Source organism: Anomaloglossus baeobatrachus, chromosome 6, assembly GCF_048569485.1.
Source record: "Anomaloglossus baeobatrachus isolate aAnoBae1 chromosome 6, aAnoBae1.hap1, whole genome shotgun sequence".
Classification (NCBI taxonomy): domain Eukaryota; kingdom Metazoa; phylum Chordata; class Amphibia; order Anura; family Aromobatidae; genus Anomaloglossus; species Anomaloglossus baeobatrachus.
Genome location: NC_134358.1, coordinates 581,278,140 through 581,305,797, shown reverse-complemented (window position 1 = coordinate 581,305,797; position 27,658 = coordinate 581,278,140). Strand labels below are relative to the sequence as shown.

Genomic DNA, 27,658 nt, shown 5'->3' with positions numbered 1-27,658 from the left:
CTCAGTGTGATATAGTAATATATATAGTAATATGGCCGCTCTTCTCCTCAGTGTGATATAGTAATATATATATAGTAATATGGCCGCTCTTCTCCTCAGTGTGATATAGTAATATATATAGTAATATGGCCGCTCTTCTCCTCAGTGTGATATAGTAATATATATAGTAATATGGCCGCTCTTCTTCTCAGTGTGATATAGTAATTATATATAGTAATATGGCCGCTCTTCTCCTCAGTGTGATATAGTAATATATATAGTAATATGGCTGCTCTTCTCCTCAGTGTGATATAGTAATATATATAGTAATATGGCCGCTCTTCTCCTCAGTGTGATATAGTAATATATATATAGTAATATGGCCGCTCTTCTCCTCAGTGTGATCTAGTAATATATATAGTAATATGGCCGCTCTTCTCCTCAGTGTGATATAGTAATATATATAGTAATATGGCCGCTCTTCTCCTCAGTGTGATATAGTAATATATATAGTAATATGGCTGCTCTTCTCCTCAGTGTGATATAGTAATATATATAGTAATATGGCCGCTCTTCTCCTCAGTGTGATATAGTAATATATATATAGTAATATGGCCGCCCTTCTCCTCAGTGTGATATAGTAATATATATATAGTAATATGGCCGCTCTTCTCCTCAGTGTGATATAGTAATATATATATAGTAATATGGCCGCTCTTCTCCTCAGTGTGATATAGTAATATATATAGTAATATGGCTGCTCTTCTCCTCAGTGTGATATAGTAATATATATAGTAATATGGCCACTCTTCTCCTCAGTGTGATATAGTAATATATATATAGTAATATGGCCGCTCTTCTCCTCAGTGTGATATAGTAATATATATATAGTAATATGGCCGCTCTTCTCCTCAGTGTGATATAGTAATATATATATAGTAATATGGCCGCTCTTCTCCTCAGTGTGATATAGTAATATATATAGTAATATGGCTGCTCTTCTCCTCAGTGTGATATAGTATATATATAGTAATATGGCCGCTCTTCTCCTCAGTGTGATATAGTAATATATATATAGTAATATGGCTGCTCTTCTCCTCAGTGTGATATAGTAATATATATATAGTAATATGGCCGCTCTTCTCCTCAGTGTGATATAGTAATATATATAGTAATATGGCTGCTCTTCTCCTCAGTGTGATATAGTAATATATATAGTAATATGGCCACTCTTCTCCTCAGTGTGATATAGTAATATATATATAGTAATATGGCCGCTCTTCTCCTCAGTGTGATATAGTAATATATATAGTAATATGGCTGCTCTTCTCCTCAGTGTGATATAGTAATATATATAGTAATATGGCCGCTCTTCTCCTCAGTGTGATATAGTAATATATATATAGTAATATGGGCCGCTCTTCTCCTCAGTGTGATATAGTAATATATATAGTAATATGGCTGCTCTTCTCCTCAGTGTGATATAGTAATATATATAGTAATATGGCCGCTCTTCTCCTCAGTGTGATATAGTAATATATATATAGTAATATGGCCGCTCTTCTCCTCAGTGTGATATAGTAATATATATATAGTAATATGGCCGCTCTTCTCCTCAGTGTGATATAGTAATATATATATAGTAATATGGCCGCTCTTCTCCTCAGTGTGATATAGTAATATATATAGTAATATGGCTGCTCTTCTCCTCAGTGTGATATAGTAATATATATAGTAATATGGCCGCTCTTCTCCTCAGTGTGATATAGTAATATATATAGTAATATGGCCGCTTCTTCTCTCAGTGTGATATAGTAATATATATATAGTAATATGGCCGCTCTTCTCCTCAGTGTGATATAGTAATATATATAGTAATATGGCCGCTCTTCTCCTCAGTGTGATATAGTAATATATATATAGTAATATGGCCGCTCTTCTCCTCAGTGTGATATAGTAATATATATAGTAATATGGCCGCTCTTCTCCTCAGTGTGATATAGTAATATATATATAGTAATATGGCCGCTCTTCTCCTCAGTGTGATATAGTAATATATATATAGTAATATGGCCGCTCTTCTCCTCAGTGTGATATAGTAATATATATAGTAATATGGCCGCTCTTCTCCTCAGTGTGATATAGTAATATATATATATAGTAATATGGCCGCTCTTCTCCTCAGTGTGATATAGTAATATATATAGTAATATGGCCGCTCTTCTCCTCAGTGTGATATAGTAATATATATATAGTAATATGGCCGCTCTTCTCCTCAGTGTGATATAGTAATATATATAGTAATATGGCCGCTCTTCTCCTCAGTGTGATATAGTAATATATATATATATAGTAATATGGCCGCTCTTCTCCTCAGTGTGATATAGTAATATATATAGTAATATGGTCGCTCTTCTCCTCAGTGTGATATAGTATATATATATAGTAATATGGCCGCCCTTCTCCTCAGTGTGATATAGTAATATATATATAGTAATATGGCCGCCTCTTCTCCTCAGTGTGATATAGTAATATATATATAGTAATATGGCCGCCCTTCTCCTCAGTGTGATATAGTAATATATATATAGTAATATGGCCGCTCTTCTCCTCAGTGTGATATAGTAATATATATATAGTAATATGGTCGCTCTTCTCCTCAGTGTGATATAGTAATATATATAGTAATATGGCCGCCTCTTCTCCTCAGTGTGATATAGTAATATATATATAGTAATATGGCCGCTCTTCTCCTCAGTGTGATATAGTAATATATATAGTAATATGGCCGCCCTTCTCCTCAGTGTGATATAGTAATATATATATAGTAATATGGCCGCTCTTCTCCTCAGTGTGATATAGTAATATATATATAGTAATATGGCTGCTCTTCTCCTCAGTGTGATATAGTAATATATATATAGTAATATGGCCGCTCTTCTCCTCAGTGTGATATAGTAATTTATATATAGTAATATGGTCGTTCTTCTCCTCAGTGTGATATAGTAATATATATATAGTAATATGGCCGCTCTTCTCCTCAGTGTGATATAGTAATATATATAGTAATATGGCCGCTCTTCTCCTCAGTGTGATATAGTAATATATATAGTAATATGGTCGCCCTTCTCCTCAGTGTGATATAGTAATATATATATAGTAATATGGCCGCTCTTCTCCTCAGTGTGATATAGTAATATATATAGTAATATGGCCGCTCTTCTCCTCAGTGTGATATAGTAATATATATAGTAATATGGCCGCCCTTCTCCTCAGTGTGATATAGTAATATATATATAGTAATATGGCCGCTCTTCTCTTCAGTGTGATATAGTAATATATATAGTAATATGGCCGCTCTTCTCCTCAGTGTGATATAGTAATATATATAGTAATATGGCCGCTCTTCTCCTCAGTGTGATATAGTAATATATATATAGTAATATGGCCGTTCTTCTCCTCAGTGTGATATAGTAATATATATAGTATTATGGCCGCTCTTCTCCTCAGTGAGATATAGTAATATATATATAGTAATATGGCCGCTCTTCTCCTCAGTGTGATATAGTAATATATATATAGTAATATGGCCGCTCTTCTCCTCAGTGTGATATAGTAATATATATAGTAATATGGCCGCTCTTCTCCTCAGTGTGAGATAGTAATATATATATAGTAATATGGCCGTTCTTCTCCTCAGTGTGATATAGTAATATATATAGTATTATGGCCGCTCTTCTCCTCAGTGAGATATAGTAATATATATATAGTAATATGGCCACTCTTCTCCTCAGTGTGATATAGTAATATATATATAGTAATATGGCCGTTCTTCTCCTCAGTGTGATATAGTAATATATATAGTATTATGGCCGCTCTTCTCCTCAGTGAGATATAGTAATATATATATAGTAATATGGCCGCTCTTCTCCTCAGTGTGATATAGTAATATATATATAGTAATATGGCCGCTCTTCTCCTCAGTGTGATATAGTAATATATATAGTAATATGGCCGCTCTTCTCCTCAGTGTGAGATAGTAATATATATATAGTAATATGGCCGCCCTTCTCCTCAGTGTGATATAGTAATATATATATATAGTAATATGGCCGCTCTTCTCCTCAGTGTGATATAGTAATATATATAGTAATATGGCCGCTCTTCTCCTCAGTGTGAGATAGTAATATATATATAGTAATATGGCCGCCCTTCTCCTCAGTGTGATATAGTAATATATATATATAGTAATATGGCCGCTCTTCTCCTCAGTGTGATATAGTAATATATATATATAGTAATATGGCCGCTCTTCTCCTCAGTGTGATATAGTAATATATATATATAGTAATATGGCCGCTCTTCTCCTCAGTGTGATATAGTAATATATATATATAGTAATATGGCCGCTCTTCTCCTCAGTGTGATATAGTAATATATATAGTAATATGGCCGCTCTTCTCCTCAGTGTGAGATAGTAATATATATATATAGTAATATGGCCGCTCTTCTCCTCAGTGTGATATAGTAATATATATATAGTAATATGGCCGCTCTTCTCCTCAGTGTGATATAGTAATATATATAGTAATATGGCCGCTCTTCTCCTCAGTGTGATATAGTAATATATATAGTAATATGGCCGCTCTTCTCCTCAGTGTGAGATAGTAATATATATATATAGTAATATGGCCGCTCTTCTCCTCAGTGTGATATAGTAATATATATAGTAATATGGCCGCTCTTCTCCTCAGTGTGATATAGTAATATATATATAGTAATATGGCCGCTCTTCTCCTCAGTGTGATATAGTAATATATATAGTAATATGGCCGCTCTTCTCCTCAGTGTGATATAGTAATATATATATATAGTAATATGGCCGCTCTTCTCCTCAGTGTGAGATAGTAATATATATATATAGTAATATGGCCGCTCTTCTCCTCAGTGTGATAAAGTAATATATATAGTAATATGGCCGCTCTTCTCCTCAGTGTGATATAGTAATATATATATATAGTAATATGGCCGCTCTTCTCCTCAGTGTGATATAGTAATATATATAGTAATATGGCCGCTCTTCTCCTCAGTGTGAGATAGTAATATATATATATAGTAATATGGCCGCTCTTCTCCTCAGTGTGAGATAGTAATATATATATATATATAGTAATATGGCCGCTCTTCTCCTCAGTGTGATATAGTAATATATATATATAGTAATATGGCCGCTCTTCTCCTCAGTGTGAGATAGTAATATATATATATATAGTAATATGGCCGCTCTTCTCCTCAGTGTGATATAGTAATATATATAGTAATATGGCCGCTCTTCTCCTCAGTGTGATATAGTAATATATATATAGTAATATGGCCGCTCTTCTCCTCAGTGTGAGATAGTAATATATATATATAGTAATATGGCCGCTCTTCTCCTCAGTGTGATATAGTAATATATATAGTAATATGGCCACTCTTCTCCTCAGTGTGATATAGTAATATATATAGTAATATGGCCGCTCTTCTCCTCAGTGTGATATAGTAATATATATAGTAATATGGCCGCTCTTCTCCTCAGTGTGATATAGTAATATATATATATAGTAATATGGCCGCCCTTCTCCTCAGTGTGATATAGTAATATATATATAGTAATATGGCCGCTCTTCTCCTCAGTGTGATATAGTAATATATATAGTAATATGGCCGCCCTTCTCCTCAGTGTGATATAGTAATATATATATAGTAATATGGCCGCTCTTCTCCTCAGTGTGAGATAGTAATATATATAGTAATATGGCCGCCCTTCTCCCCAGTGTGATATAGTAATATATATAGTAATATGGCCGCTCTTCTCCTCAGTGTGATATAGTAATATATATAGTAATATGGCCGCCCTTCTCCTCAGTGTGATATAGTAATATATATATATATATAGTAATATGGCCGCTCTTCTCCTCAGTGTGATATAGTAATATATATAGTAATATGGCCGCTCTTCTCCTCAGTGTGATATAGTAATATATATAGTAATATGGCCGCTCTTCTCCTCAGTGTGACATAGTAATATATATATATATAGTAATATGGCGCTCTTCTCCTCAGTGTGATATAGTAATATATATATAGTAATATGGCCGCCCTTCTCCTCAGTGTGATATAGTAATATATATATAGTAATATGGCCGCCCTTCTTCTCAGTGTGATATAGTAATATATATATAGTAATATGGCCGCCCTTCTCCTCAGTGTGATATAGTAATATATATAGTAATATGGCCGCTCTTCTCCTCAGTGTGATATAGTAATATATATATATATATAGTAATATGGCCGCTCTTCTCCTCAGTGTGATATATTAATATATATATAGTAATATGGCCACCCTTCTTCTCAGTGTGATATAGTAATATATATATAGTAATATGGCCGCCCTTCTCCTCAGTGTGATATAGTAATATATACATAGTAATATGGCCGCTCTTCTCCTCAGTGTGATATAGTAATATATATATAGTAATATGGCCGCTCTTCTCCTCAGTGTGATATAGTAATATATACATAGTAATATGGCCGCTCTTCTCCTCAGTGTGATATAGTAATATATATATAGTAATATGGCCACTCTTCTCCTCAGTGTGATATAGTAATATATATATATAGTAATATGGCCGCCCTTCTCCTCAGTGTGATATAGTAATATATATATAGTAATATGGCCGCCCTTCTTCTCAGTGTGATATAGTAATATATATATAGTAATATGGCCGCCCTTCTCCTCAGTGTGATATAGTAATATATATAGTAATATGGTCGCTCTTCTCCTCAGTGTGATATAGTAATATATATATAGTAATATGGCCGCCCTTCTCCTCAGTGTGATATAGTAATATATATATAGTAATATGGTCGCTCTTCTCCTCAGTGTGATATAGTAATATATATATATAGTAATATGGCCGCTCTTCTCCTCACTGTGATATAGTAATATATATATATAGCAATATGGCCGCTCTCCTCCTCAGTGTGATATAGCAATATATATATAGTAATATGGCCGCTCTTCTCCTCAGTGTGATATAGTAATATATATATATAGTAATATGGCCGCTCTTCTCCTCAGTGTGATATAGTAATATATATATAGTAATATGGCCGCTCTTCTCCTCAGTGTGATATAGTAATATATATATAGTAATATGGCTGCTCTTCTCCTCAGTGTGATATAGTAATATATATATATAGCAATATGGCCGCTCTCCTCCTCAGTGTGATATAGCAATATATATATAGTAATATGGCCGCTCTTCTCCTCAGTGTGATATAGTAATATATATATATAGTAATATGGCCGCTCTTCTCCTCAGTGTGATATAGTAATATATATATAGTAATATGGCCGCTCTTCTCCTCAGTGTGATATAGTAATATATATATAGTAATATGGCCGCTCTTCTCCTCAGTGTGATATAGTAATATATATATAGTAATATGGTCGCTCTTCTCCTCAGTGTGATATAGTAATATATATATAGTAATATGGCCGCTCTTCTCCTCAGTGTGATACAGTAATATATATATATAGTAATATGGCCGCTCTTCTCAGTGTGATATAGTAATATATATATAGTAATATGGCCGCCCTTCTCCTCAGTGTGATATAGTAATATATATATAGTAATATGGCCGCTCTTCTCCTCAGTGTGATATAGTAATATATATATAGTAATATGGCCGCTCTTCTCCTCAGTGTGATATAGTAATATATATATAGTAATATGGCCGCTCTTCTCCTCAGTGTGATATAGTAATATATATATAGTAATATGGCCGCCCTTCTCCTCAGTGTGACTCCCCCTATATGTGGCGGTCGTGCGGCTGTCTGGATGAGTGACATGCCGGTTGTGAGTCTACGCACCTGATTAATGTGCATGGACGGGATGGTGGCTGCAGACACAGAGGAATGGCTCGGGGAATTGGGCAAAGACTTGCACGGACCAATGGAAAGCTGCTGCTTCTTCCGAATGGCGACCACCTTCTGAGCCACTGATCAAGACATTAAGAAAATTAGATGTGAGAAGATAAAAACAAACAATGGTAAGAAAAGAACCTAAAACCAAAGGAGAGCCTCACATGGTAAATACTGAATTAGTGAGTAAATATGGAGGCAGAGCAGATACTCAGGAGGGGAGTCTACAGGGAAATGTGTGGTACCAAGGGTCAGGGGAAATGCTCAGGGAAAGGTCTTGGTGCAAAGGGAGAAAGCAAAAGATCAGTGTGGGGGCAATGTAGACAGAAAGACACAAGAATACTTGAGAAAGGTATCGAGAGAAACCTGTGAACAATAACAGAGACAGCGAGTGTATACTCAGAGAAAAGGTCAAGAGGAAAAACAGGAGCAAAGACATGGAGTCTATATTCAGAGAGGTGAAGAGCGAAACGTACAGGCAATAAGAGACAGCGAGTGTATACTCAGAGAAAAGGTCAAGAGGAAAAACAGGAGCAAAGACATGGAGTCTATATTCAGAGAGGTGAAGAGCGAAACGTACAGGCAATAAGAGACAGCGAGTGTATATTCAGAGAAAGGTCAAGAGGAAAAGCAGGAGCAAAGACATGGAGTCTATATTCAGAGAGGTGAAGAGCGAAACGTACGAGCAATAAGAGACAGCGAGTGTATACTCAGAGAAAAGGTCAAGAGGAAAAGCAGGAGCAAAGACATGGAGTCTATATTCAGAGAGGTGAAGAGCGAAACGTACGAGCAATAAGAGACAACAAGTGTATACTCAGAGAAAGGTCAAGAGGAAAAACAGGAGCAAAGACATGGAGTCTATATTCAGAGAGGTGAAGAGCGAAACGTACAGGCAATAAGAGACAGCGAGTGTATACTCAGAGAAGAGGTCAAGAGGAAAAACAGGAGCAAAGACATGGAGTCTATATTCAGAGAGGTGAAGAGTGAAACGTACAGGCAATAAGAGACAACAAGTGTATACTCAGAGAAAGGTCAAGAGGAAAAACAGGAGCAAAGACATGGAGTCTATATTCAGAGAGGTGAAGAGCGAAACGTACGAGCAATAAGAGACAGCGAGTGTATACTCAGAGAAAAGGTCAAGAGGAAAAACAGGAGCAAAGACATGGAGTCTATATTCAGAGAGGTGAAGAGCGAAACGTACGAGCAATAAGAGACAGCGAGTGTATACTCAGAGAAAAGGTCAAGAGGAAAAGCAGGAGCAAAGACATGGAGTCTATATTCAGAGAGGTGAAGAGCGAAACGTACGAGCAATAAGAGACAGCGAGTGTATACTCAGAGAAAAGGTCAAGAGGAAAAACAGGAGCAAAGACATGGAGTCTATATTCAGAGAGGTGAAGAGCGAAACGTACAGGCAATAAGAGACAGCGAGTGTATACTCAGAGAAAAGGTCAAGAGGAAAAACAGGAGCAAAGACATGGAGTCTATATTCAGAGAGGTGAAGAGCGAAACGTACAGGCAATAAGAGACAGCGAGTGTATACTCAGAGAAAAGGTCAAGAGGAAAAACAGGAGCAAAGACATGGAGTCTATATTCAGAGAGGTGAAGAGCGAAACGTACAGGCAATAAGAGACAGCGAGTGTATACTCAGAGAAAAGGTCAAGAGGAAAAACAGGAGCAAAGACATGGAGTCTATATTCAGAGAGGTGAAGAGCGAAACGTACAGGCAATAAGAGACAGCGAGTGTATACTCAGAGAAAAGGTCAAGAGGAAAAACAGGAGCAAAGACATGGAGTCTATATTCAGAGAGGTGAAGAGCGAAACGTACGAGCAATAAGAGACAGCGAGTGTATACTCAGAGAAAGGTCAAGAGGAAAAACAGGAGCAAAGACATGGAGTCTATATTCAGAGAGGTGAAGAGTAGTGATGAGCGAGTACTAAAATGCTCGGGAGCTCGAGGCTCGGGCCGAGCATCTCAAAATACTCGTGTACTCGGCCCGAGCACCGAGCCCAATGTTATCCTATGGGAGACCCGAGTATTATTCTGAAATGACCCCCAGCAGCATGTAGAAACCATAAAACTGTAAATTAAAAAAAAAATCTGCGTGTGTGTGTAAGCGTGCATATATATATATACACGCGGAGTGGAGTGCGGGAGGGGCCGTAGCCGAGCGGGGAACTGTCGGGCTAAAGGCACAGTCACGCTGTGCGGGCTGGCCAATCACTGCAATTCCACAACAGGGCTGTGGCATTGCAGTGGTCTGCCAGCCAATCCCTGCATAAGGGATGGCTGTAAAAAGAGCGCCAACATGAAGACCACGAGTACAGCACGAGTATCGCGAGATTACTCGGTCCCCGCCGAGTAGCCCGAGTACATTGATACTCGTGCGAGTACCGAGTAGTAACAAGCATACTCGCTCATCACTAGTGAAGAGCGAAACGTACAGGCAATAAGAGACAGCGAGTGTATACTCAGAGAAAAGGTCAAGAGGAAAAACAGGAGCAAAGACATGGAGTCTATATTCAGAGAGGTGAAGAGCGAAACGTACGAGCAATAAGAGACAACAAGTGTATACTCAGAGAAAGGTCAAGAGGAAAAACAGGAGCAAAGACATGGAGTCTATATTCAGAGAGGTGAAGAGCGAAACGTACAGGCAATAAGAGACAGCGAGTGTATACTCAGAGAAAGGTCAAGAGGAAAAACAGGAGCAAAGACATGGAGTCTATATTCAGAGAGGTGAAGAGCGAAACGTACAGGCAATAAGAGACAGCGAGTGTATACTCAGAGAAAAGGTCAAGAGGAAAAACAGGAGCAAAGACATGGAGTCTATATTCAGAGAGGTGAAGAGCGAAACGTACGAGCAATAAGAGACAACAAGTGTATATTCAGAGAAAAGGTCAAGAGGAAAAACAGGAGCAAAGACATGGAGTCTATATTCAGAGAGGTGAAGAGCGAAACGTACAGGCAATAAGAGACAACGAGTGTATACTCAGAGAAAAGGTCAAGAGGAAAAACAGGAGCAAAGACATGGAGTCTATATTCAGAGAGGTGAAGAGTGAAACGTACAGGCAATAAGAGACAGCGAGTGTATACTCAGAGAAGAGGTCAAGAGGAAAAACAGGAGCAAAGACATGGAGTCTATATTCAGAGAGGTGAAGAGCGAAACGTACAGGCAATAAGAGACAGCGAGTGTATACTCAGATAAAAGGTCAAGAGGAAAAACAGGAGCAAAGACATGGAGTCTATATTCAGAGAGGTGAAGAGCGAAACGTACGAGCAATAGGTGACAGCGAGTGTATACTCAGAGAAAAGGTCAAGAGGAAAAACAGGAGCAAAGACATGGAGTCTATATTCAGAGAGGTGAAGAGCGAAACGTACGAGCAATAAGAGACAGCGAGTGTATACTCAGAGAAAAGGTCAAGAGGAAAAACAGGAGCAAAGACATGGAGTCTATATTCAGAGAGGTGAAGAGCGAAACATACAAGCAATAAGAGGCAATGAGTGTATACTCCGGGAGAGGTACAGAGCGAAACATACAAGCAATAAGAGGCAGTGAGTGTATACTCCGGGAGAGGTACAGAGCGAAACATACAAGCAATAAGAGGCAATGAGTGTATACTCCGGGAGAGGTACAGAGCGAAACATACAAGCAATAAGAGGCAGTGAGTGTATACTCCGGGAGAGGTACAGAGCGAAACATACAAGCAATAAGAGGCAGTGAGTGTATACTCCGGGAGAGGTATGGAGTGAAACGTAGGAACTATGAGAGATAATGAGTGTATACTCCGGGAGAGGTAGGGGGCAATGTATATGAAAAGGTATTGTCATGAGAAATGTTAAATTCTGTCATAAGCAAACCACCTCGGTAACTAAGGAACAACTCCCACCTTCTATGGTGAACTCCCACCTTCTATGGTGAACATGCGTCTGGACAGGAGCCGGTGAGATTATGGCAGGTATACTCCCACCTTCTATGGTGAACATGCGTCTGGACAGGAGCCGGTGAGATTATGGCAGGTATACTCCCACCTTCTATGGTGATCTCCCACCTTCTATGGTGAACATGCGTCTGGACAGGAGCCGGTGAGATTATGGCAGGTATACTCCCACCTTCTATGGTGATCTCCCACCTTCTATGGTGAACATGCGTCTGGACAGGAGCCGGTGAGATTATGGCAGGTATACTCCCACCTTCTATGGTGAACATACGTTTGGACAGGAGCCGGTGAGATTATGGCAGGTGAACTCCCACCTTCTATGGTGAACTCCCACCTTCTATGGTGAACATGCGTCTGGACAGGAGCCGGTGAGATTATGGCAGGTGAACTCCCACCTTCTATGGTGAACTCCCACCTTCTATGGTGAACATGCGTCTGGACAGGAGCCGGTGAGATTATGGCAGTGTATACTCCCACCTTCTATGGTGAACTCCCACCTTCTATGGTGAACATGCGTCTGGACAGGAGCCGGTGAGATTATGGCAGGTATACTCCCACCTTCTATGGTGAACTCCCACCTTCTATGGTGAACATGCGTCTGGACAGGAGCCGGTGAGATTATGGCAGGTATACTCCCACCTTCTATGGTGAACTCCCACCTTCTATGGTGAACATGCGTCTGGACAGGAGCCGGTGAGATTATGGCAGGTATGTTATGTTTCCAATTTATGAATAGACACCAAGAATCAGCCTTGAAGAGATCATGAATATTTGTGGGAAAAATATCATAGAGTGGACTCTTATCATAAGAGGAAGTCCCAGCACCCACTATTCACGAAAATTAAATGGATATGCTGATCCATGGAAACATGAAAAACCAAATCACAAGAAGGATCAGGAGACAAGAATATATATATATATATATAAATCTTTATTGAAGAAAATACAAATGAAAAGAAAATGGATGTAATGACAGGAAAGGTGCACTAGATGGCATACCAAACCAGCAGAAAGCAGTGCAAGGAGGGGATCTGTAACGGTAATGGATGTCAGAGAAGATAGGTCGGGCACAGGACACAAGCGCATGGCAGCTAGGACACATGACAGGGGCTGGATGCGTTCACAGAACATACTAGCGAAACTCACACCCGGCAGACCGAGAGTGCACTCATTTCTCCCACGTCCATAGCACATGGTCTAGAATAGACTATTTTCTACTAACACAAGGTCTACTCAACAAAATGAGGAGGATCGGCATACAAGATCTGGTGATATCAGATCACGCCCCATTACTCCTAGACCTAGAAGAAACCTACCCCAAGGGAACAGACATACTGTGGAGATTCCCTTCACACTTAGCCCAGGACGAGAACTTCCAAAAACTGGTGAAAATGTGATGGAATATACATGGGATAATAAGGCGCATGAGGAGAACCCCATTTATACTGGGACACAGCTAAGGCAGTACTAAGGGGAAGAATAATGGGATATGTGAAAGCATACACTGAAGCCAGCAGAAGGCCCAGAGAAGCATACACTGAAGCCAGCAGAAGAGCCAGAGAAGCATACACTGAAGCCAGCAGAAGGACCAGAGAAGCCTACACTGAAGCCAGCAGAAGGCCCAGAGAAGCACACACTGAAGCCAGCAGAAGGACCACAGAAGCACACACTGAAGCCAGCAGAAGGACCAAAGAAGCATACACTGAAGCCAGCAGAAGGCCCAGAGAAGCATACACTGAAGCCAGCAGAAGAGCCAGAGAAGCACACACTGAAGCCAGCAGAAGGCCCAGAGAAGCATACACTGAAGCCAGCAGAAGGACCAGAGAAGCATACACTGAAGCCAGCAGAAGGCCCAGAGAAGCATACACTGAAGCCAGCAGAAGAGCCAGAGAAGCACACACTGAAGCCAGCAGAAGGCCCAGAGAAGCATACACTGAAGCCAGCAGAAGGCCCAGAGAAGCATACACTGAAGCCAGCAGAAGAGCCAGAGAAGCACACACTGAAGCCAGCAGAAGGACCAGAGAAGCATACACTGAAGCCAGCAGAAGGACCAGAGAAGCATACACTGAAGCCAGCAGAAGGACCACAGAAGCATACACTGAAGCCAGCAGAAGGACCAAAGAAGCATACACTGAAGCCAGCAGAAGGACCAAAGAAGCATACACTGAAGCCAGCAGAAGGACCAGAGAAGCCTACACTGAAGCCAGCAGAAGGACCAGAGAAGCCTACACTGAAGCCAGCAGAAGGCCCAAAGAAGCATACACTGAAGCCAGCAGAAAGACCAGAGAAGCATACACTGAAGCCAGCAGAAGGACCAAAGAAGCATACACTGAAGCCAGCAGAAGGACCAAAGAAGCATACACTGAAGCCAGCAGAAGGACCAAAGAAGCATACACTGAAGCCAGCAGAAGGACCAGAGAAGCCTACACTGAAGCCAGCAGAAGGCCCAAAGAAGCATACACTGAAGCCAGCAGAAGGACCAGAGAAGCATACACTGAAGCCAGCAGAAGGACCAAAGAAGCATACACTGAAGCCAGCAGAAGGACCAGAGAAGCATACACTGAAGCCAGCAGAAGGCCCAAAGAAGCATACACTGAAGCCAGCAGAAGGACCAGAGAAGCATACACTGAAGCCAGCAGAAGGACCAAAGAAGCATACACTGAAGCCAGCAGAAGGACCAAAGAAGCATACACTGAAGCCAGCAGAAGGACCAGAGAAGCATACACTGAAGCCAGCAGAAGGCCCAAAGAAGCATACACTGAAGCCAGCAGAAGGACCAGAGAAGCATACACTGAAGCCAGCAGAAGGACCAAAGAAGCATACACTGAAGCCAGCAGAAGGACCAAAGAAGCATACACTGAAGCCAGCAGAAGGACCAAAGAAGCATACACTGAAGCCAGCAGAAGGACCAGAGAAGCCTACACTGAAGCCAGCAGAAGGCCCAAAGAAGCATACACTGAAGCCAGCAGAAGGACTACAGAAGCACACACTGAAGCCAGCAGAGGGACCAAAGAAGCATACACTGAAGCCAGCAGAAGGACCAAAGAAGCATACACTGAAGCCAGCAGAAGGACCAGAGAAGCCTACACTGAAGCCAGCAGAAGGCCCAAAGAAGCATACACTGAAGCCAGCAGAAGGACCAGAGAAGCACACACTGAAGCCAGCAGAAGGACCAAAGAAGCATACACTGAAGCCAGCAGAAGGACCAAAGAAGCATACACTGAAGCCATCAGAAGGCCCAGAGAAGCATACACTGAAGCCAGCAGAAGGCCCAGAGAAGCATACACTGAAGCCAGCAGAAGAACCAGAGAAGCCTACACTGAAGCCAGCAGAAGGACCAGAGAAGCATACACTGAAGCCAGCAGAAGGACCAAAGAAGCATACACTGAAGCCAGCAGAAGGACCAAAGAAGCATACACTGAAGCCAGCAGAAGGACCAGAGAAGCATACACTGAAGCCAGCAGAAGGACCAAAGAAGCATACACTGAAGCCAGCAAAAGGACCAGAGAAGCATACACTGAAGCCAGCAGAATGCCCAGAGAAGCATACACTGAAGCCAGCAGAAGGCCCAGAGAAGCATACACTGAAGCCAGCAGAAGAGCCAGAGAAGCATACACTGAAGCCAGCAGAAGGACCAGAGAAGCCTACACTGAAGCCAGCAGAAGGCCCAAAGAAGCATACACTGAAGCCAGCAGAAGGACCAAAGAAGCATACACTGAAGCCAGCAGAAGGACCAAAGAAGCATACACTGAAGCCATCAGAAGGCCCAGAGAAGCATACACTGAAGCCAGCAGAAGGCCCAGAGAAGCACACACTGAAGCCAGCAGAAGGACCAAAGAAGCATACACTGAAGCCAGCAGAAGAACCAGAGAAGCCTACACTGAAGCCAGCAGAAGGACCAGAGAAGCATACACTGAAGCCAGCAGAAGGACCAAAGAAGCATACACTGAAGCCAGCAGAAGGACCAAAGAAGCATACACTGAAGCCAGCAGAAGGACCAGAGAAGCATACACTGAAGCCAGCAGAAGGACCAAAGAAGCATACACTGAAGCCAGCAAAAGGACCAGAGAAGCATACACTGAAGCCAGCAGAATGCCCAGAGAAGCATACACTGAAGCCAGCAGAAGGCCCAGAGAAGCCTACACTGAAGCCAGCAGAAGCATACACTGAAGCCAGCAGAAGGACCAGAGAAGCATACACTGAAGCCAGCAAAAGGACCAGATAAGCATACACTGAAGCCAGCAGAAGCATACACTGAAGCCAGCAGAAGGACAAGAGAAGCATACACTGAAGCCAGCAGAAGGACCAAAGAAGCATACACTGAAGCCAGCAGAAGAACCAGAGAAGCCTACACTGAAGCCAGCAGAAGGACCAGAGAAGCATACACTGAAGCCAGCAGAAGGACCAAAGAAGCATACACTGAAGCCAGCAGAAGGACCAAAGAAGCATACACTGAAGCCAGCAGAAGGACCAGAGAAGCATACACTGAAGCCAGCAGAAGGACCAAAGAAGCATACACTGAAGCCAGCAAAAGGACCAGAGAAGCATACACTGAAGCCAGCAGAATGCCCAGAGAAGCATACACTGAAGCCAGCAGAAGGCCCAGAGAAGCATACACTGAAGCCAGCAGAAGCATACACTGAAGCCAGCAGAAGGACCAGAGAAGCATACACTGAAGCCAGCAAAAGGACCAGAGAAGCATACACTGAAGCCAGCAGAAGGACCAAAGACGCATACACTGAAGCCAGCAGAAGGCCCAGAGAACCATACACTGAAGCCAGCAGAAGGCCCAGAGAAGCATACACTGAAGCCAGCAGAAGGCCCAGAGAAGCATACACTGAAGCCAGCAGAAGAACCAGAGAAGCACACACTGAAGCCAGCAGAAGGCACAGATAAGCCTACACTGAAGCCAGCAGAAGGACCAGAGAAGCATACACTGAAGCCAGCAGAAGGACCAGAGAAGCATACACTGAAGCCAGCAGAAGCATACACTGAAGCCAGCAGAAGGCCCAGAGAAGCACACACTGAAGCCAGCAGAAGGACCAGAGAAGCATACACTGAAGCTAGCAGAAGGCCCAGAGAAGCATACACTGAAGCCAGCAGAAGGCCCAGAGAAGCACACACTGAAGCCAGCAGAAGAACCAGAGAAGCACACACTGAAGCCAGCAGAAGGACCAGAGAAGCACACACTGAAGCCAGCAGAAGGACCAGAGAAGCACACACTGAAGCCAGCAGAAGGACCAGAGAAGCACACACTGAAGCCAGCAGAAGGACCAGAGAAGCACACACTGAAGCCAGCAGAAGGCCCAGAGAAGCACACACTGAAGCCAGCAGAAGGACCAGAGAAGCACACACTGAAGCCAGCAGAAGGACCAGAGAAGCATACACTGAAGCCAGCAGAAGGACCAGTAAAGCATACACTGAAGCCAGCAGAAGGACCAGAGAAGCATACACTGAAGCCAGCAGAAGGACCAGAGAAGCATACACTGAAGCCAGCAGAAGGCCCAGAGAAGCATACACTGAAGCCAGCAGAAGAACCAGAGAAGTATACACTGAAGCCAGCAGAAGGACCAGAGAAGCACACACTGAAGCCAGCAGAAGGACCAGAGAAGCACACACTGAAGCCAGCAGAAGGACCAGAGAAGCACACACTGAAGCCAGCAGAAGGACCAGAGAAGCATACACTGAAGCCAGCAGAAGGACCAGTAAAGCATACACTGAAGCCAGCAGAAGGACCAGAGAAGCATACACTGAAGCCAGCAGAAGGACCAGAGAAGCATACACTGAAGCCAGCAGAAGGCCCAGAGAAGCATACACTGAAGCCAGCAGAAGAACCAGAGAAGTATACACTGAAGCCAGCAGAAGGACCAGAGAAGCATACACTGAAGCCAGCAGAAGGACCAGAGAAGCATACACTGAAGCCAGCAGAAGGCCCAGAGAAGCACACACTGAAGCCAGCAGAAGGCCCAGAGAAGCATACACTGAAGCCAGCAGAAGGACCAGAGAAGCATACACTGAAGCCAGCAGAAGGCCCAGAGAAGCATACACTGAAGCCAGCAGAAGAACCAGAGAAGTATACACTGAAGCCAGCAGAAGGACCAGAGAAGCATACACTGAAGCCAGCAGAAGGACCAGAGAAGCATACACTGAAGCCGGCAGAAGGACCAGAGAAGCATACACTGAAGCCAGCAAAAGGACCAGAGAAGCATACACTGAAGCCAGCAGAAGCATACACTGAAGCCAGCAGAAGGACAAGAGAAGCATACACTGAAGCCAGCAGAAGGACCAAAGAAGCATACACTGAAGCCAGCAGAAGAACCAGAGAAGCCTACACTGAAGCCAGCAGAAGGACCAGAGAAGCATACACTGAAGCCAGCAGAAGGACCAAAGAAGCATACACTGAAGCCAGCAGAAGGACCAAAGAAGCATACACTGAAGCCAGCAGAAGGACCAGAGAAGCATACACTGAAGCCAGCAGAAGGACCAGAGAAGCATACACTGAAGCCAGCAGAATGCCCAGAGAAGCCTACACTGAAGCCAGCAGAAGCATACACTGAAGCCAGCAGAAGGACCAGAGAAGCATACACTGAAGCCAGCAAAAGGACCAGAGAACCATACACTGAAGCCAGCAGAAGGCCCAGAGAAGCATACACTGAAGCCAGCAGAAGGCCCAGAGAAGCATACACTGAAGCCAGCAGAAGAACCAGAGAAGCACACACTGAAGCCAGCAGAAGGCACAGAGAAGCACACACTGAAGCCAGCAGAAGGCACAGATAAGCCTACACTGAAGCCAGCAGAAGGACCAGAGAAGCATACACTGAAGCCAGCAGAAGGACCAGAGAAGCATACACTGAAGCCAGCAGAAGGACCAGAGAAGCATACACTGAAGCCAGCAGAAGCATACACTGAAGCCAGCAGAAGGCCCAGAGAAGCACACACTGAAGCCAGCAGAAGGACCAGAGAAGCATACACTGAAGCTAGCAGAAGGCCCAGAGAAGCATACACTGAAGCCAGCAGAAGGCCCAGAGAAGCACACACTGAAGCCAGCAGAAGAACCAGAGAAGCACACACTGAAGCCAGCAGAAGGACCAGAGAAGCACACACTGAAGCCAGCAGAAGGACCAGAGAAGCACACACTGAAGCCAGCAGAAGGACCAGAGAAGCACACACTGAAGCCAGCAGAAGGACCAGAGAAGCACACACTGAAGCCAGCAGAAGGCCCAGAGAAGCATACACTGAAGCCAGCAGAAGGACCAGAGAAGCATACAATGAAGCCAGCAGAAGGACCAGAGAAGCACACACTGAAGCCAGCAGAAGGACCAGAGAAGCACACACTGAAGCCAGCAGAAGGACCAGAGAAGCATACACTGAAGCCAGCAGAAGGACCAGTAAAGCATACACTGAAGCCAGCAGAAGGACCAGAGAAGCATACACTGAAGCCAGCAGAAGGACCAGAGAAGCATACACTGAAGCCAGCAGAAGGACCAGAGAAGCATACACTGAAGCCAGCAGAAGGCCCAGAGAAGCATACACTGAAGCCAGCAGAAGAACCAGAAAAGTATACACTGAAGCCAGCAGAAGGACCAGAGAAGCATACACTGAAGCCAGCAGAAGGACCAGAGAAGCATACACTGAAGCCAGCAGAAGGCCCAGAGAAGCACACACTGAAGCCAGCAGAAGGCCCAGAGAAGCATACACTGAAGCCAGCAGAAGGACCAGAGAAGCATACACTGAAGCCAGCAGAAGGCCCAGAGAAGCATACACTGAAGCCAGCAGAAGAACCAGAGAAGTATACACTGAAGCCAGCAGAAGGACCAGAGAAGCATACACTGAAGCCAGCAGAAGGACCAGAGAAGCATACACTGAAGCCGGCAGAAGGACCAGAGAAGCATACACTGAAGCCAGCAGAAGGACCAGAGAAGCATACACTGAAGCCAGCAGAAGGACCAGAGACGCATACACTGAAGCCAGCAGAAGGCCCAGAGAAGCATACACTGAAGCCAGCAGAAGGACCAGAGAAGCATACACTGAAGCCAGCAGAAGGACCAGAGAAGCATACACTGAAGCCAGCAGAAGGACCAGAGAAGCATACACTGAAGCCAGCAGAAGGCCCAGAGAAGCATACACTGAAGCCAGTAGAAGAACCAGAGAAGTATACACTGAAGCCAGCAGAAGGACCAGAGAAGCATACACTGAAGCCAGCAGAAGAACCAGAGAAGCATACACTGAAGCCAGCAGAAGAACCAGAGAAGCATACACTGAAGCCAGCAGAAGGACCAGAGAAGCATACACTGAAGCCAGCAGAAGGACCAGAGAAGCATACACTGAAGCCAGCAGAAGGACCAGAGAAGCATACACTGAAGCCAGCAGAAGGACCAGAGAAGCACACACTGAAGCCAGCAGAAGGACCAGAGAAGCATACACTGAAGCCAGCAGAAGGACCAGAGACGCATACACTGAAGCCAGCAGAAGGCCCAGAGAAGCATACACTGAAGCCAGCAGAAGGACCAGAGAAGCATACACTGAAGCCAGCAGAAGGACCAGAGAAGCATACACTGAAGCCAGCAGAAGGACCAGAGAAGCACACACTGAAGCCAGCAGAAGGACCAGTGACGCATACACTGAAGCCAGCAGAAGCATACACTGAAGCCAGCAGAAGGACCAGAGAAGCATACACTGAAGCCAGCAGAAGGACCAGAGAAGCATACACTGAAGCCAGCAGAAGGCCCAGAGAAGCACACACTGAAGCCAGCAGAAGGCCCAGAGAAGCATACACTGAAGCCAGCAGAAGGCCCAGAGAAGCACACACTGAAGCCAGCAGAAGGCCCAGAGAAGCACACACTGAAGCCAGCAGAAGGACCAGTGAAGCATACACTGAAGCCAGCAGAAAGACCAGAGAAGCATACACTGAAGCCAGCAGAAGGACCAGAGAAGCATACACTGAAGCCAGCAGAAGGACCAGAGAAGCATACACTGAAGCCAGCAGAAGGACCAGAGAAGCCTACACTGAAGCCAGCAGAAGGCCCAGAGAAGCACACACTGAAGCCAGCAGAAGGACCAGTGAAGCATACACTGAAGCCAGCAGAAGGACCAGAGAAGCCTACACTGAAGCCAGCAGAAGGACCAGAGAAGCATACACTGAAGCCAGCAGAAGGACCAGAGAAGCATACACTGAAGCCAGCAGAAGGCCCAGAGAAGCATACACTGAAGCCAGCAGAAGGCCCAGAGAAGCATACACTGAAGCCAGCAGAAGGACCAGAGAAGCATACACTGAAGCCAGCAGAAGGACCAGAGAAGCATACACTGAAGCCAGCAGAAGGCCCAGAGAAGCATACACTGAAGCCAGCAGAAGGACCAGAGAAGCATACACTGAAGCCAGCAGAAGGCCCAGAGAAGCATACACTGAAGCCAGCAGAAGGCCCAGAGAAGCATACACTGAAGCCAGCAGAAGGCCCAGAGAAGCACACACTGAAGCCAGCAGAAGGACCAGAGAAGCATACACTGAAGCCAGCAGAAGGCCCAGAGAAGCACACACTGAAGCCAGCAGAAGGACCAGAGAAGCCTACACTGAAGCCAGCAGAAGGCCCAGAGAAGCATACACTGAAGCCAGCAGAAGGACCAGAGAAGCATACACTGAAGCCAGCAGAAGGCCCAGAGAAGCATACACTGAAGCCAGCAGGACCAGAGAAGCATACACTGAAGCCAGCAGAAGGACCAGAGAAGCATACACTGAAGCCAGCAGAAGAACCAGAGAAGCATACACTGAAGCCAGCAGAAGGACCAGAGAAGCATACACTGAAGCCAGCAGAAGGCCCAGAGAAGCACACACTGAAGCCAGCAGAAGGACCAGAGAAGCACACACTGAAGCCAGCAGAAGCATACACTGAAGCCAGCAGAAGGCCCAGAGAAGCACACACTGAAGCCAGCAGAAGGACCAGAGAAGCACACACTGAAGCCAGCAGAAGGCCCAGAGAAGCACACACTGAAGCCAGCAGAAGGACCAGAGAAGCATACACTGAAGCCAGCAGAAGCATACACTGAAGCCAGCAGAAGGACCAGAGAAGCACACACTGAAGCCAGCAGAAGGACCAGAGAAGCATACACTGAAGCCAGCAGAAGGACCAGAGAAGCACACACTGAAGCCAGCAGAAGGACCAGAGAAGCATACACTGAAGCCAGCAGAAGCATACACTGAAGCCAGCAGAAGGACCAGAGAAGCATACACTGAAGCCAGCAGAAGGACCAGAGAAGCACACACTGAAGCCAGCAGAAGGCCCAGAGAAGCATACACTGAAGCCAGCAGAAGAACCAGAGAAGCATACACTGAAGCCAGCAGAAGGACCAGAGAAGCACACACTGAAGCCAGCAGAAGGCCCAGAGAAGCATACACTGAAGCCAGCAGAAGGCCCAGAGAAGCATACACTGAAGCCAGCAGAAGGCCCAGAGAAGCATACACTGAAGCCAGCAGAAGGACCAGAGAAGCATACACTGAAGCCAGCAGAAGGCCCAGAGAAGCATACACTGAAGCCAGCAGAAGAACCAGAGAAGCATACACTGAAGCCAGCAGAAGGCCCAGAGAAGCACACACTGAAGCCAGCAGAAGGCCCAGAGAAGCATACACTGAAGCCAGCAGAAGGCCCAGAGAAGCACACACTGAAGCCAGCAGAAGGACCAGAGAAGCACACACTGAAGCCAGCAGAATGCCCAGAGAAGCATACACTGAAGCCAGCAGAAGGACCAAAGAAGCATACACTGAAGCCAGCAGAAGGCCCAGAGAAGCATACACTGAAGCCAGCAGAAGGACCAGAGAAGCATACACTGAAGCCAGCAGAAGCCCCAGAGAAGCATACACTGAAGCCAGCAGAAGGACCAGAGAAGCCTACACTGAAGCCAGCAGAAGAACCAGAGAAGCATACACTGAAGCCAGCAGAAGGACCAGAGAAGCACACACTGAAGCCAGCAGAAGAACCAGAGAAGCATACACTGAAGCCAGCAGAAGGACCAGAGAAGCATACACTGAAGCCAGCAGAAGGCCCAGAGAAGCCTACACTGAAGCCAGCAGAAGGCCCAGAGAAGCATACACTGAAGCCAGCAGAAGGCCCAGAGAAGCATACACTGAAGCCAGCAGAAGGCCCAGAGAAGCATACACTGAAGCCAGCAGAAGGCCCAGAGAAGCACACACTGAAGCCAGCAGAAGGACCAGAGAAGCACACACTGAAGCCAGCAGAATGCCCAGAGAAGCATACACTGAAGCCAGCAGAAGGACCAAAGAAGCATACACTGAAGCCAGCAGAAGGCCCAGAGAAGCATACACTGAAGCCAGCAGAAGGACCAGAGAAGCATACACTGAAGCCAGCAGAAGCCCCAGAGAAGCATACACTGAAGCCAGCAGAAGGACCAGAGAAGCCTACACTGAAGCCAGCAGAAGAACCAGAGAAGCATACACTGAAGCCAGCAGAAGGACCAGAGAAGCACACACTGAAGCCAGCAGAAGAACCAGAGAAGCATACACTGAAGCCAGCAGAAGGACCAGAGAAGCATACACTGAAGCCAGCAGAAGGCCCAGAGAAGCCTACACTGAAGCCAGCAGAAGGCCCAGAGAAGCATACACTGAAGCCAGCAGAAGGCCCAGAGAAGCATACACTGAAGCCAGCAGAAGGCCCAGAGAAGCATACACTGAAGCCAGCAGAAGGCCCAGAGAAGCATACACTGAAGCCAGCAGAAGGCCCAGAGAAGCCTACACTGAAGCCAGCAGAAGGCCCAGAGAAGCATACACTGAAGCAAGCAGAAGGCCCAGAGAAGCCTACACTGAAGCCAGCAGAAGAATACACTGAAGCCAGCAGAAGGACCAGAGAAGCATACACTGAAGCCAGCAGAAGGCCCAGAGAAGCATACACTGAAGCCAGCAGAAGGCCCAGAGAAGCCTACACTGAAGCCAGCAGAAGGCCCAGAGAAGCATACACTGAAGCCAGCAGAAGGCCCAGAGAAGCCTACACTGAAGCCAGCAGAAGGCCCAGAGAAGCATACACTGAAGCCAGCAGAAGGCCCAGAGAAGCACACACTGAAGCCAGCAGAAGGCCCAGAGAAGCCTACACTGAAGCCAGCAGAAGAATACACTGAAGCCAGCAGAAGGACCAGAGAAGCATACACTGAAGCCAGCAGAAGGCCCAGAGAAGCCTACACTGAAGCCAGCAGAAGAATACACTGAAGCCAGCAGAAGGACCAGAGAAGCATACACTGAAGCCAGCAGAAGGACCAGAGAAGCATACACTGAAGCCAGCAGAAGGACCAGAGAAGCATACACTGAAGCCAGCAGAAGCATACACTGAAGCCAGCAGAAGGCCCAGAGAAGCACACACTGAAGCCAGCAGAAGGACCAGAGAAGCATACACTGAAGCCAGCAGAAGCATACACTGAAGCCAGCAGAAGGCCCAGAGAAGCATACACAAGCTACATTAATAAGCCATCTACTGGTAATAGGAACAAGTGGATACAAGAGAAAGCAGAATGTGATTTGTGGATGGACAGGGCAGAGAGGATGAGGGGCAGAGAGGATGAGGGGCAGAGAGGATGAGGGGCAGAGAGGATGAGGGGCCAGAGAGCATGAGGGGCCAGAGAGCATGAGGGGCCAGAGAGGATGAGGGGCCAGAGAGGATGAGGGGCCAGAGAGGATGAGGGGCCAGAGAGGATGAGGGGCCAGAGAGGATGAGGGGCCAGAGAGGATGAGGGGCAGAGAGGATGAGGGGCCAGAGAGGATGAGGGGCCAGAGAGGATGAGGGGCAGAGAGGATGAGGGGCCAGAGAGGATGAGGGGCCAGAGAGGATGAGGGGCAGAGAGGATGAGGGGCCAGAGAGGATGAGGGCCAGAGCGGATGAGGGGCAGAGAGGATGAGGGGCAGAGAATTGCATCACATTACTTTCGATTCGGGAACAAGGCAGGTTCGCTTCTGGGACGAATGGCAAAGGGAATAACTCCTTTAACATCCATAACTCATTTGAGGGACCCATCTGGGGCTAGCCACAATGACCCAAAGAAAGTCAATGACATATTTGGAGAATTCTACAAAAAACTATATGAACAAGGGCAAGCAAATGACACAGAAGGAGGCAACTTCCTAAACAATCTGTCATTACCCACAATTAGGGAATGGGACAGGGAAATGTTAAATGCCCCAATAAACGAGGAGGAAGTGAGAACAGTTGTGAAAACCTTAAAAATAACAAGGCCCCAGGCCCCGATGGAATGACGGGGGATTGTATAAAATACTACAGGAAGATGTTATGCCCACTTCAGTAAAAGTTTTCAACTCTCCAAAATAAAATCCTACTACAGTCTGGCCATATGGCGTATATAAAGGTAATACACAAGGAAAAGACCCCTCGGACCCTTCATCATACAGGCCCATATCGCTGATAAATCAAGACATTAAAATGATCTCTACAGTCCTGGCAGACGGCTAGCATCGATCCTCCCATCGATAGTGGGGCCACATCAAGTGGGGTTCATTAGAAATAGGACAGCAGTATTCAACATTCGCACGGTGTTGGCGGTACTAGATGGAACAAAGACCGGGCCTGATAAAGGGGAACCCGGCGTTATTGGCCTTAGACGCGGAAAAGGCCTTTGACAATGTAAATTGGCATTGGTTAGGGCTAGTATTAGATACATTTGGCATAATGGGTACTTTTCGGAACTATATGGAGGCACTTTACGCTGCGTCTGAAGCTAGAATTCCACAATGGGCTTTCTGTCACAATCTTTTCAGCTACAGAAGGGGACTAGTCCGGGTGCCCCCTGTCCCCTCTTCTGTTTGACCTGGCCCTTGAACCACAGCCCAATACTTAATAAAATCAGTCTCAGGAATCAAGGTGGGAATAGTGAGATAAAAGTAACCTGCTCTGCAGACGATCTGCTTTTATTTATATCAGACCCAGACAATCATCTGAAGAAGGTAATAGACAAACTGCCGGACTCTGGCTCCTGCTCAGGCTACAGGATAAATATCAGTAACAGTCAGATTCTATATGTGACCCCCCTGGGAAATAGGCAAGGTGAGGGATAGAAGTAGCCATAGCCCCCCACTACATCACTTATTTATGTCAGACCCAGACAATCATCTGAAGAAGGTAATAGACAAACTGCCGGACTCTGGCTCCTGCTCAGGCTACAGGATAAATATCAGTAACAGTCAGATTCTATATGTGACCCTCTGGGAAATGGGCAAGGTGAGGGATAGAGGTAGCCATAGCCCCCCATTACATCACTTATTTATGTCAGACCCAGACAGCATCTGAAGAAGGCAATAGACAAACTGCCGGACTCTGGCTCCTTCTCAGGCTACAGGATAAATATCAGTAACAGTCAGATTCTATATGTGACCCCCTGGGAAATAGGCAAGGTGAGGGATAGAAGTAGCCATAGCCCCGCACTACATCACTTATTTATGTCAGACCCAGACAGCATCTGAAGAAGGTAATAGACAAACTGCCGGACTCTGGCTCCTTCTCAGGCTACAGGATAAATATCAGTAACAGTCAGATTCTATATGTGACCCTCTGGGAAATGGGCAAGGTGAGGGATAGAGGTAGCCATAGCCCCCCATTACATCACTTATTTATGTCAGACCCAGACAGCATCTGAAGAAGGTAATAGACAAACTGCCGGACTCTGGCTCCTTCTCCGGCTACAGGATAAATATCAGTAACAGTCAGATTCTATATGTGACCCCCCCTGGGAAATAGGCAAGGTGAGGGATAGAAGTAGCCATAGCCCCCCACTACATCACTTATTTATGTCAGACCCAGACAAGCATCTGAAGAAGGTAATAGACAAACTGCCGGACTCTGGCTCCTGCTCAGGCTACAGGATAAATATCAGTAACAGTCAGATTCTATATGTGACCCCCCTGGGAAATGGGCAAGGTGAGGGATAGAGGTAGCCATAGCCCCGCACTACATCACTTATTTATGTCAGACCCAGACAGCATCTGAAGAAGGTAATAGACAAACTGCCGGACTCTGGCTCCTTCTCCGGCTACAGGATAAATATCAGTAACAGTCAGATTCTATATGTGACCCCCCTGGGAAATAGGCAAGGTGAGGGATAGAAGTAGCCATAGCCCCCCACTACATCACTTATTTATGTCAGACCCAGACAGCATCTGAAGAAGGTAATAGACAAACTGCCGGACTCTGGCTCCTTCTCAGGCTACAGGATAAATATCAGTAACAGTCAGATTCTATATGTGACATCCCTGGGAAATAGGCAAGGTGAGGGATAGAGGTAGCCATAGCCCCCCACTACATCACTTATTTATGTCAGACCCAGACAAGCATCTGAAGAAGGCAATAGACAAACTGCCGGACTCTGGCTCCTTCTCAGGATACAGGATAAATATCAGTAACAGTCAGATTGTATATGTGACCCCCCTGGGAAATAGGCAAGGTGAGGGATAGAAGTAGCCATAGCCCCCCATTACATCACTTATTTATGTCAGACCCAGACAAGCATCTGAAGAAGGCAATAGACAAACTGCCGGACTCTGGCTCCTTCTCCGGCTACAGGATAAATATCAGTAACAGTCAGATTCTATATGTGACCCCCCTGGGAAATAGGCAAGGTGAGGGATAGAAGTAGCCATAGCCCCCCACTACATTACTTATTTATGTCAGACCCAGACAGCATCTGAAGAAGGCAATAGACAAACTGCCGGACTCTGGCTCCTTCTCCGGCTACAGGATAAATATCAGTAACAGTCAGATTCTATATGTGACC

The 27,658-nt window shown here is 45.1% G+C and overlaps 2 protein-coding genes across 8 annotated transcripts in view; one reads left to right on the top strand and one right to left on the bottom strand.

The window, feature by feature from the left end:
* The window catches only part of LOC142243730 (uncharacterized), a 1,240,762-nt gene that overhangs the window by 389,688 nt on the left and 823,416 nt on the right, over positions 1–27,658 (top strand). The gene's annotated exons all lie outside the window — the stretch shown is intronic.
* Positions 1–27,658, bottom strand: part of LOC142243729 (arf-GAP with GTPase, ANK repeat and PH domain-containing protein 3-like) — a 367,370-nt gene that overhangs the window by 207,879 nt on the left and 131,833 nt on the right. For both annotated transcript variants that reach the window (XM_075315925.1, XM_075315926.1), the window contains exon 7: positions 7,898–8,025. In XM_075315925.1, the coding sequence (XP_075172040.1) occupies positions 7,898–8,025 (128 nt within the window). The remainder of the gene's footprint in view (positions 1–7,897; positions 8,026–27,658) is intronic.